The sequence below is a fragment of the Ruditapes philippinarum genome, unplaced genomic scaffold (assembly GCF_026571515.1).
Source record: "Ruditapes philippinarum isolate M1 unplaced genomic scaffold, ASM2657151v2 ctg7061_1_1_1_1, whole genome shotgun sequence".
In the NCBI taxonomy this organism is placed as follows: domain Eukaryota; kingdom Metazoa; phylum Mollusca; class Bivalvia; order Venerida; family Veneridae; genus Ruditapes; species Ruditapes philippinarum.
Genome location: NW_026854447.1, coordinates 43684 through 55904, shown reverse-complemented (window position 1 = coordinate 55904; position 12221 = coordinate 43684). Strand labels below are relative to the sequence as shown.

At 34.4% G+C, this 12221-nt stretch overlaps 1 protein-coding gene across 1 annotated transcript; it reads right to left on the bottom strand.

The window, feature by feature from the left end:
• Nucleotides 1–2754: 2754 nt before the first annotated feature.
• On the bottom strand, nucleotides 2755–8083 carry LOC132740146 (uncharacterized). The gene is made up of 2 exons (XM_060727997.1): nucleotides 6392–8083; nucleotides 2755–4120 (listed from the first exon to the last, which is right to left on the bottom strand). The coding sequence occupies exon 1, from the start codon at nucleotides 7878–7880 to the stop codon at nucleotides 6396–6398; it is 1485 nt and encodes a 494-aa protein (XP_060583980.1). The 5' UTR covers nucleotides 7881–8083; the 3' UTR covers nucleotides 2755–4120; nucleotides 6392–6395.
• Nucleotides 8084–12221: the final 4138 nt, after the last annotated feature.

Sequence of the window (12221 nt, the reverse complement as noted above, 5' to 3'; positions counted from 1 at the left end):
CAGTAAAGTTGACAACTTTTGGAAAAACACTGTCAACTGAGGTAGCATTTCCTACAGGTGGCAATTTTACTGTCACCTTGTCAGCCATGTTACAATCCAATGCAATATACCCGAAATTCTGGTGTTACCAATCACAAAATTAAAAAGAGCATTTTCATATTGAACCTTCAAACAATTAAAAACAAGGCAGTCTGAAGGACAGCTATATCCCCTTCGCAGTGGACAGGAATCTGTACTTCTTGATCTTTAACAAACCATGTCTTTTAGAGAAAAACCTGGCTGTTGTGCCATGGTCGTGATTATTTATGCTAAAATATTTAAAATCTTCCATGTCAAAAAGTTATAAACAAGAATATTTGACCTCTACCTGTGACCTTTGGGCAGTGACCTGATTGTTGCGCTCTGCACATCCTCTTATAATGGTGATTATTTGTGCCAAGTTATTTTAAAAAAACTTTTCAGCAGTTTAAGTTATTTAGCGGACACAAAATGTGGACCATTAACATTTGACCTTTAAGTGTGACCTTAACCTTAGAGGTAGTGACCTTGTTGTTGTGCTTTGCTCATCATGATATAAAGGTGATCATTTGTGCCAAGTTATGTTAAAAACATTTCATCAGTTGAAGTTATGGAGCGGACACAAAAGGTAGACTTTTTAACCTATGACCTTAAGTTGTGACCTTAGGGGTAGCGACCCGATTATTGCGCTCTGCACATCGTCTCATACTGACCATTTGTGCCAAGTTATTTCAAAAAATTTTCAGTTTAAAAAAGTTATGGAGTGGACATGGAAGACAGACTGAGGCCATTCCTGTAACCCCTCCCCTCTATGCAGAAGGGGATTAAAAATGAATGTATAAAATAAATACATAAAACAGATTACAGTTATATAATATTTAGGCAAACAATTAAGTAAATAAATAGATAGACAATTAAACAACAAAAACAAATCGATATATGGATATCAGTAGAATTTCAGGTAAAATAAAAATATATATAAAATGGATTTAACTTCTCTCTACAAAAATAAAACCTTTTTAGTTTTTACACAGTAAAGCCTAACTCCCTGTAAAATGTAAAAAACCGGGTTTTGGCACATATATGTATCATATTTGGGTTGGAAAAAAAACAAACAGTATTTTCAGACAGTGTCAAAAATCGGTCATTCAATGTTGACTGTCCCCAATAATGTGTCAGTACTGTCAGACAAATTATAATACACTTCAAGGTTACCAGGAGGGGGAGTCAAAAGTTTGCACTAGTGCTCTATTTTAAATCAGTTACAGTATATATCCTGATGGTTCATAAATATCTTTTGTTGTGGTGTGCTTAAGGCTTAGACAAAAAAGGGTACACTTTAGCATTCTAGAAATTTACAATGAAACTGTATACAATATTTTGATAAATCATTTCTTTGACTCCGAAAACACCAAAAATTTAAATGCACAACAAAGGTGCCTGATCAGTGAAAACTAGTGATCTCTGTAAATAATTCTGCTTACCACTTGAAATCAGTAAATAAAAATTTAATAAATCTGATATGATAATGAAGTGAGCATGTGTTAAAGTTAGACAGTAATACATCAACAAAATACAAACTTATCTAAGACATCAATGCAATATATTAAACTTACTACATAGCATGTACAAAATAAGAGCATATTAACATTTGCAAACAACAAATAGCACTAATACTTCTTAACTGTAATAAACAATTTATAATATATGGCATTTTAATGCTTCATTGACATAAAAATGTCACAGTCTGCAATAACATACTGATGTCATAAATAATAAAATTAGTGTTTAAACACTGCATTATTAAGTCAATCTTTTCTGCTAGTGAATAATAATTTGATAAATCACTGGATTTAAAAGTTCCTAAAAAGAAGCATAGTCTTAGCTGTTTTGAAAAATATTGACACTTGACATTTGCTATTTCAAATAGAGCCAAAATATACAGCTTGATGTTCAGACATCAAGATGATTTAAATGTCTGATTAAGGAATGGGAGGGATTGCACCATCTATGCAGCAAAAATAAAGGCACTGATCAGCTGATGGTTACCACACAGCTATTCTGCACCTTTGTTTTTGCAAGTGCAAAAAAGCAGGTTTTTTCATGGTAAAAGGTAAGCTGTTAAGAAGTCAATAATATGTCCATGACACAGAAGGTTGAATTTAATTTAAAATGTTGGTTGTATTTGTTCATTAGTTTTTCCAATTTTTCCACAAAGTGTAAATTCCCAGCCGACTTGTGACTAAGAAGGCTTGTTTAAATACTGTTTGTTGCATGAATCCAAGGAGTTGTGAAAAGCAGTGGGATTTTCTAGATCCATTATTATTTATATAATACCAGCTTATTAATAAGAATAGCCCTTCCATGAGGCTATCTGTCTCAAGTGGTATCTTGCACTGGTCTCCAACAATATACTGTTTGTCCAGTTCTATGTTGTTAAAAATAAAAACAAGGCTTCACTTGGAGGAGTATTAGGCTGTGATGACAGGACCTTTGACAGATTAGCTTCTTCAATATCCTGCAACATGAACATGGAATAAAACAATGAATGAGTACCATCCTTCATAACAGGATCAGGGAAATCTTCTACCTTAAGCATTTCCAACCAGCACATAATAAAGTGTTAGTTAATGTCTGGTTCTGGAGCAGTAGGTCAGAAATTCGATCTTCTGCCATGCCATGCTGAGCAGGGCCAACATTCGTCTATTTTATATAGTGACAAGACAGGCAAAAAATTGAAAAATTTGTATTTCAAGTTATAATTTTATGAATAAATACTTACCTGACATTACATTTAGGATTTCATTTCGTCCTACCTTTTGAACTCGCTTAACCGGAAGTGTGCATTTGTTTACATCCATAATGCATTGAAACAAATAACTTCCTGAAGTTTTAACCAACCAGAACACACTTCCGGTATTCCCACGTGAAATCAGTTTTCCATTTTTGCGCCTAACGGCCCTATGGAAACTTGAAATCTGTGGGGTGGATGGGAGGGATCATGTAATGTCAGGTAAGTATTTATTCATAAAATTATAACTTGAAATACAAATTTTTCAATTTTATTTCATGAAATACTTACCTGACATTACATTTAGGATTAATATCTGATTATAAAGCAGTTAAAGAATTACTGGTGGAGGGAGATTCAAGTTGAAATCCATCCATAACATTTTAAACATCAAATAACAATAAAGAAATTTTAAAAGAACTTACCTCTGACGAATCCAAACTTGGAACAATTCATTAGGTATGTCAAAAACTGCATGAATAAGTTTCAATCCAATATGAACATAACCACTGTATTAAAAAATCCCACTGTATTTACACTGTTTACTGTACAAATACTAACAGTTCCTTATCTGTAGGTATGTGTATAATACCAAAATATAATATACCCTCCAAATCCGATCAAAAATATACTTAAATATCCTTGCAAACTCGCAAAAAACGAAAATATATATATGTATATATTAAACAAGACAATTCTTATTGTCTTAAACATCAATGAAATTAATATTCAAATCCGCCAAGTAATGTTTGGTAAATGTAGTCTCCCTAGACCAGTCAGCAGATTCCATAATCTCCTTCATAGATACCCCTTTGAAAAGAGCCCATGAAGGACCCAAACTTCTGGTAGAGTGACCTTTAATAGATTTAACACTTTTCTCACTACTCAAATATGCATGTTTTATCGTTTTAACAATCCATGTAGATATTGTCTGAGATGAAACTGGTTGATGTGGCTTTTTAGAAGATAAAAATAACTGAGTAATATCCTGTCCAGACTTATTTCTAAACTTTTCTGTTCTTTTTAAATAAAAAGCTAAACATCTTTTGGGATCTAGTTTCTTGTTGTCCGGAAAACTTGGTATGAAAATAGGAGTAGGCTTGTGATTTGGCCGATCTTGCTTTGACAAACCTGGCCTAATAAAAGTTATACCTTTTTTCTGCACATTAACAAAACTTTCCCCCAACCTAAGAGCTTGAAGATCACTACAACGTCTAAATGATGTAACTGCTATCAGGAAACACGTTTTCCATGTTAAAAACTTCAAAGACGCTTTACAAAGGGGTTCATATGGTGCCTTCTTCAGCGAACCTAAAACAAAAAGAAGATCCCATTCAGGTACAAGTTTTTTAACTGGTGGCCTTTCATTAAATACACCCCTAAGTAAACGAATAACATGAGGATGTTGCCCAATTGGAACTTTGTCTACATAAGGAAGGACAGCTGAAAACATTGATCTATACCCTGAAATAGTTCTATATGCAGTACCTTGATGAAATTTGTATGCAAGAAAATTTACACAGTCCTTTAAAGATGCTGCATATGGATTAATTTGTTGTTCACGGCACCAATTACAGAACAATTTGAATTTACACCTATAGTCTTTTTGTGTTCCCCTTCTCCAGGAAGATGCAAGCAATTTCCTAGACTTTTCTGAAAATCCCTCTGTTTCGAAATATCGGTCGATATGAGCCATGCAGTCAGATTTAGTGTTCGAAGATCTGGATGAAGAATCTTGCCCATCCCTTGGGACACTAAATCCGGCTGCAGTGGTAGACAAAGAGGGTTTGCTACAAGTAATTGTAATAGTACTGGATACCAAGGTTGTCTCGGCCAATTTGGTGCTATTAGAATCAGAGTGCAATTGAATTGTTGTAGGTGTGACAGAACACGATGCAAAATCTGCACAGGCGGGAACGCATAAGCAAACATGTTCTGCCATGCAATTGACAGGGCATCCAAGGCATAAGCTTGAGGGTGAGGAATCCATGAGCAAAACAGTTGTGTCTTTTTGTTTTTGTATGTTGCGAACAAATCCATCAGAGGATGTCCCCAAAGATTGAATATTGACATCACAACTGTTTTGTTCAGAGACCACTCTGTATCCCTCACTGATTCCCTGCTCAAAAGATCTGCTAATATGTTTGATTTTCCTGAAATGTGGGCTGCCCTCAGTAATATTTTGTTGCTCAAAGCTAACATCCACAACTTCCAAGTCATTTGACAAAGTGTTATTGATTTTGTCCCCCCTTGGCGATTGATATATTGAACACATGTGCTCGAATCTGTTCGAATCAGAACTGACTTGTTCTTTAGAAGGGGCAGAAAATGACGGACTGAACGAATTATTGCCTCCATCTCCAGGCAATTGATGTGTTGTAGACGTTCTATCTGAGACCAACGGCCTTGCACAGTACGGTTGTTCATGTGACCACCCCAGCCCCATGAACTGCTTGCATCTGTGGTCAGTATAACATTTGAATGGCTGTATTGAAAACAACAACCCTTCAGAATGTTCACTTCCTGTAACCACCAATGCAAATGAGGAGTCAAAGAAGGTGTACATTGGATCTTGCATGAAAGGGACATTCTCGAAGGACTCCAGTTTTGTAACAGATGAAGCTGGATAGGCCTCATGAACAACCGTGCATTGGGAATCAGATCTATGCAAGATGCTATCATGCCTAACAAAACAAGATAATGTCTGGCTGTGCAATGACCCTGTAAAATTTGTCTTGCTGCCTTCTGTAAATTGACTATCCTTTCTTTTGTTGGATAAACTATCCCTTTTTTCAACATGAAAAGACCCCCTATGTATGTTACTGTTTGAAGAGGTAACAAATACGATTTTTTCTTGTTCACCATGAAACCTAGTTCGAAAAGGAGATTTAAGAGGACTGTTCGATTTTTTAAAAGTTGTGTTCTTAGACTGTTTAGAACAAGCCAATCGTCTAAGTAAGTTGCAAGACGAATACTTTGTTTGCGTAGATGAGATGCTACTACAGCAATTACTTTGCAAAAAACTCGAGGAGCCACAGTCGGACCGAAACACAGTGCTCTGAATTGATACACAACTGACTGGAAACAAAAACGAAGAAACTGACGGTGGCCCTTGAAAATCTCTATGTGAAAATATGCATCTTTTAGGTCGAGATTTATGCACCAATCTCCTTTTCGAACTAAATTTAACACTTTCCTCATGTTGTTCATTTTGAAATGTTTTTTCTGCAAATACCTGTTCAGGGGTTTTAAGTTTATGACAGGACGTAACTCTCCGTTCTTTTTCGGGACGAGGAATAACGTACTGTAAAAACCGTGATGTGTTTGAGTTTTTGGAACTATTTCGATGACATTTTTGTCTAAAAGATTTTGAATTTCTGTATGAATTAAAGAATGTTCTTTTTGATTGACCTTGGTTTCTAATATACCTGAAAAAGGTGGTTTTTGAATAAACTCTAGCTTGTAACCGTTTCTTATTAAATCTAAAACCCACTGATCTCGAGTTATATTTTCCCAAGCAGGCAGGAAGTGTTTTAGTCTGCCCCCAACAGGTATCTGCGGCCACTTTGCTATAATGCTTACCTTGTCATTTGCGATCTGTTTTACCACGTCCTCGGCCAAAGTTCCTTGGTGGAAAGGACTCAGTTGCACTAGGTCTACTGAAGTTGCCTTTTCTGTCACTTCCCTGCTTATTGTAACCTGAGGTTGAAGGTCTTGGAACCTTGGGGATCCGAAAATTATCAGAGGAAACAGATCTATTTTGCGAAAAACAAGGCCGCTTTGATGTGTCTTGAACAGTCGTAGAAGAGACAGGCTTCCTCTTAAGAAACTCCCTCTTCTTAACATCAGGTACCAAATCATCCACCTGTTTTTTCTGTTCTTTCCTTGATTTTAATAAATTTTCAAGTTCTGTACCAAACAAACCGTCATTTGTCAAAGGTAAACTGAGGAATTTTTGTGAATCTGGTAATTCATACAAAGCTGTATCAGACATAGCAACATGACGTCTTATAATATGATGAAAAGCACCTGCTCTTCCTAGCTGGTCTAAACCCTTAGTGGCCATAGAGAACACATCCTTAATCTGCTTTTCTGCAGTATCCTTATCAAAACTGTCAGACTGAACAAAACTAAGTAAATCACCAAGGCTTTGTTGTAAATACAGCTGAATAACAATACCTAATCTAGCGGCATGAGAACCTTTATATGCAAGTCTTTCAATAGTCTTATAAGGTTGCGAGTATAAACCTTTACCTCTTATCTTAGAGCTAGAAAATGCTGCTTTGGGACCATGTCGTTTAATCAAACAACTTTCTATCAAAGGATCCACTGGCGGCACTTGTAAAAATTGTTCAGTGTCACTTTTAACAGGAAACATATCAAGAACATTTTCATTGTATGAAGTCAAAAATAAAGGAGTACTACACCTGTAACTGTTATACAAGACATCTTTTTGAGACTGGTCTAAGGTAATACCAACATCTTCCTTCTCTGATAAAACTTTGGCATCCTCACCAAAAATTTCATACAGTCCCAATTTAGTATGCTCACTGAGATTTTCTGAATCCGAAACTTTTCTAACAGAATTCTGAACACGTGTTCTGTGAAAATCTCTGTCACTATCCGAATCTGTGTCGGAACCTAAAGTACTATCCCCGCATAAAGATAAAACATCTTGTTGCGAATTTACGTTACGAGTCTCATCTTCTTGCACATCGGTACATGGCGAAGTATCCCGAATATTCGAAGATTGAAACAGACTGAATAATTTATCAAACTTGTCATCAATAGATTCAAATTTCTGATTAAATTTTTCCTCTAAAATGTCATATTTGGATCTACGTTTCTGTTTTTCTTTACCGTGATCCGACTGTTTCTTATGCGGCAATTTAGCCCGAAACATTGATGACTCGCCATTATCGGTCACATGGCCTGGCGAAAAATTATCAGAAATCTCTCCTTCTTCGCGCTCCAAGACGCAATTCACTGCTTCTTGAGCCATAATCCAACACACAACAATAACCACCGTAAAATAAAAAATAAAACTAGTAAACGAGCTCAAAAAGTACATCTAAACGGTAGGCGCAAAAAACGAAAAACTGATTTCACGTGGGAATACCGGAAGTGTGTTCTGGTTGGTTAAAACTTCAGGAAGTTATTTGTTTCAATGCATTATGGATGTAAACAAATGCACACTTCCGGTTAAGCGAGTTCAAAAGGTAGGACGAAATGAAATCCTAAATGTAATGTCAGGTAAGTATTTCATGAAATAAAATGAGATACCATGTTTGACAAAGAGGCATATCTATAGAGATACTTATCATATACTTAAATAAGTTTACAAGTCAATCCATTTAATATGCTATTTTGACAAAATTGTAAGTTGAAAAGGGGCATAACTCCAAAATATAGTTTTAAGAATAACTCCCCATGTCTGAACAGTGTGTCTTGTGATGTAAAGCAAATATAAAATGAATTTATCAAAGTCTTGTGCTGATACCTTTGATAGTTTTGACATTAATTCATTTAATAAATTTCAGAATTTTGTCCCTTGTCAGTTACAAATGTGTCTTGTCATGATTAGCGGCTGCAAGTATTCAAGTTAAAATTAAATTCAGTGGTATTATACAAAACTGACAAAAAAAAATTCCGGTAAATTAACTATACCTTATGTAGAACTACAATTTATCTAGTCTTGCACCCCTTTCCATGTTTGAATCCTGTATTACTTTCTATGGCTCTTATAACGTCCAAATCATCTTTGCACTGCAACAGAAATCAGTAATTCTAAGTAAACAGAAACGCACACAATCAGATCCTAAACACAGCTTTCAATATGACAAAATGAACACATGATTAGCAGTCAACACACTGCGTTAACAATTTTAACCATATTTGCATTAAAGTGACAAAAGCACTGTAAAAACAAACATCAGCCACAAAACAAGATTATGCCATGTTGGATTTCCTGCAATATATCTCAGGATAAAGTCGCAAATTTTTGAAGTCCAGTCAGACAATGTATTTCAAAGCACATTAAAATTAAAAATTACATATTTTGTATTAAAAATCAGATATTTTATATCTAAAAAAAACAACAACAACAAATAATCATTGTCAGAACTATTTGATTAATGTACAGGTGCAGAAGCATAATCAACTTCTGACTGGGTCTCCTAGGTTCAACACAACCTTGTTATAACATGGTAGTTTGAATCCTTTATATAGACCATGTTAGTTAACCACATTATATCCAAACAAAAAAGTATTTATTATATATTTAAAAAAAATATGGAATTTTTCTTTCTATTCTATACCTTTTGTGAATACAATTTTTACCCTCTTTTAAACATTATTATATCTTAAGCCGCATTATAACAAGGCTGTGCTGTATGCATAGTAAGATTGCAATGATATCTTTTTCCTTTTTCCACAAGGTTGCCTGCCCTAACAGTAATCTTAACTCATACCTCTTTTCCTCCAGGTTTAAGTGTAGCTACTGCTTCAAACAATATCTCTAGATTGTCAACAAATGGTTGGATGTGGCCTACTGCAAGAATTAATTTAATTTCCAACAACATCTGAAAAAAAAAAGAAAAACAATTATTATAATTAGCTTATAGATAATCATATGATAATTAAAAAAGGAAATGTAGCAAAACAGCATAGATCACCTGCCTTTAAATTTCACTTTCCAAATATTTTTATAACCATTAATGTTTAATATGCAATTTATGACACAATTAACAGCCATTTGTGTATGCTCATATATGATGTAATTTATAAATTATTTCTTTTTTTTTTCTTAGTTAATTTTTTTAGTGTATTTTCCTCCACATTCAGGAAAAAGTTCTGTTCAGCAACAAATATGTAACATGGTTGTTGGGGTCAATACCAACCTCATGTTAGTTTAAACGTCGCATTTATGATTATACATCCAAACAATACTGTAAATAATTCTGGAAACAAAGTGATCCCTCGGAAGCATTAATCACAACAAAATAACATAAGAATTGCAGACTCGGTTTGATTGAGTCTGTACATGAGGGATAATGAATAAGTGCAACATCCCTCACGCCCCCTAGCACCGGCTTGAGCGGTACTCAATTCTCAACACTTTATAGTGTTGGCATCAATGATCCCGAAGGACCAGAAAATATAACAACACTGAAGTGAAGTACGGGGCAACTTTTTACGGCTGCCACACAGCACTTGACACCTGCTGTTGTGAAGTACATAATTCTGGAATTATTACAATAATAACCATTCATGGTTATTTTTATACATACTCATAGTCTACACATTTTAGGAATTAATCTTTGAACTTTATTATATCCAAATGACTTGCTAGAAAGAACCTCATTATAAAGACTTATAATGTGACATGTAAATATGCATATTGATAAAATGATTTTGTAATTTTAGTACAACATATTAATCTTTGAAATTATTTAAGCCATGGCATGATAAACCTGCAGTAAGGATGTACATCCATTAAAGACTCAGACCTGACTAGATGCCTGCATGGTTGGGTCCTGGCTATCCACTCAATGAAGTATAGGACCTTTGGGTAACCATTGAACGCACAGTAAACATCTGATTGGATAAAGGGGTGGATGGGATGATCCAGGTTTTTGCTGATTTATTTATCAGATTTTAATAGTCAACTGATAAGAAAGAAAATTCAAATCTACAATTTTTTCATGCAACTTACAAGATGGTGTTACAATTTCTGTCGCTGTGGTAACAGTTGTGGACTCTGTCTCAGTCTTTGACATGTTGGCATCTTGGGTGTCTGCCCAAACATTACAACAGTGTCTTTTGGAATATCAGGTTCTCATATTTGTTGGTCTTCTAGAAGCATCAATACTTAGTTTTGAATATGTCAAGGATGGCGTTTTCTTCCCTAGAAGCATCAATACTTAGTTTTGAATATGTCAAGGATGGCGTTTTCTTCCATTTCTGTCACATCTTTTTCCAGCACAACAATCAAACTTCCTCCTTGCAACTGTTGCTTGTCACCAGCTAAAATATTGAATAAAACTTGAGTTAGTGTTTCTGAGAAATAGTCATCAATACCAACTAGATCGAAGTATCAAACTGTTTGAATTATTTATCAAACTACAGATCTTTTCTGTTAAACATTACACAGTCATTCTAACATAACAATTATGTATTGTAGCTATCAAATATTATATAGATGAGATCCGTAGTTATATTCATGAATATGATTTCTGCCATCACAAATGGATCTCAACAGCATATATAGAACTCAAATTAAATTTTGACAACTGTTCCTTTCTTTTAAGAAAATTCTAAATAATATCATCAAGTAGGGTTTGTTTTACTGTTAACATGATTATTATATTTTGTGAAAAGTTTGTGTTTTGAGTCTACTTGTTTGAATTTTCTTTATACTGTGAAATCAGATATTTTTGCAAGGCTAAAATTTTGTGAATAATATGATTAACATTTAGGGTTCACCATGTTAAATGTTTGTGAAAATCAAAGTGGAGGACAATAGTTATTGCAATTAGGTAATACTTACATGATGATAATTTATTGAATTTGCAAATGTAGTAAAAATTAAACACAGAAAGGTAGAATCACATTTCTTTTTTTAAAAAATCAATTCAAATGTAAATAAAGCTATGATACTGTGAAATGTCTATTTTTTTCTATTCACATATCGGTTTTACTTGGCATCTGGATCACCAGACTTTCACAAAGTGTTTTACGCCATCAACTGTGGCTGTACAGTAGTCACACCTGTACAGATTTTCTTATGACAAGGCTTTATATTCTAAATAATTCTGAGATTCCTCTTTTGAGCACACAACCTAACACTGTGTTGTAATTGTGCTGTAGTGTGTAAAAATACTTACCTTTCTTCAGAAGGTCTTCAAGACTGCTTGCAAGTACAGATATTCTCTTCTGCCTTGTAGTGTAGTACCTCCAAAATTTTGTACTCATTAGCCATACTAGTTGTTAAATATGTAATTATGAGAAGAAACTTGTAGCGTAACATGTAGATCTGACAGTACCCAAAATTACATTTTATTGAAGTACCTGTATTAATTTATCCATAATGACTGTTCTTCCATTACAGATATGCAAGACAGGGGCAAAACAAACTTGAGATCTTGATATTTTTTAGCAACTGTCTTTGTATCTGAACATTTTACAAAGTAAGAGTCAATATGTTCATCACATTCTATAACCACAACTTGCACAAGAGAGTAAAAACAAAAAAATTCTGGTAGAAATCTAGTCAATGACTAAAATCAACAACCCAGTGTTTTTCCTTATATAACTGATACCGGAAAACGGCACCGTTCCCAATAGAAAATAGACAGCAAATTTTCCAATTCATGACTGATAAATTCCAAATTTAACACTGAAAATTTCCTCT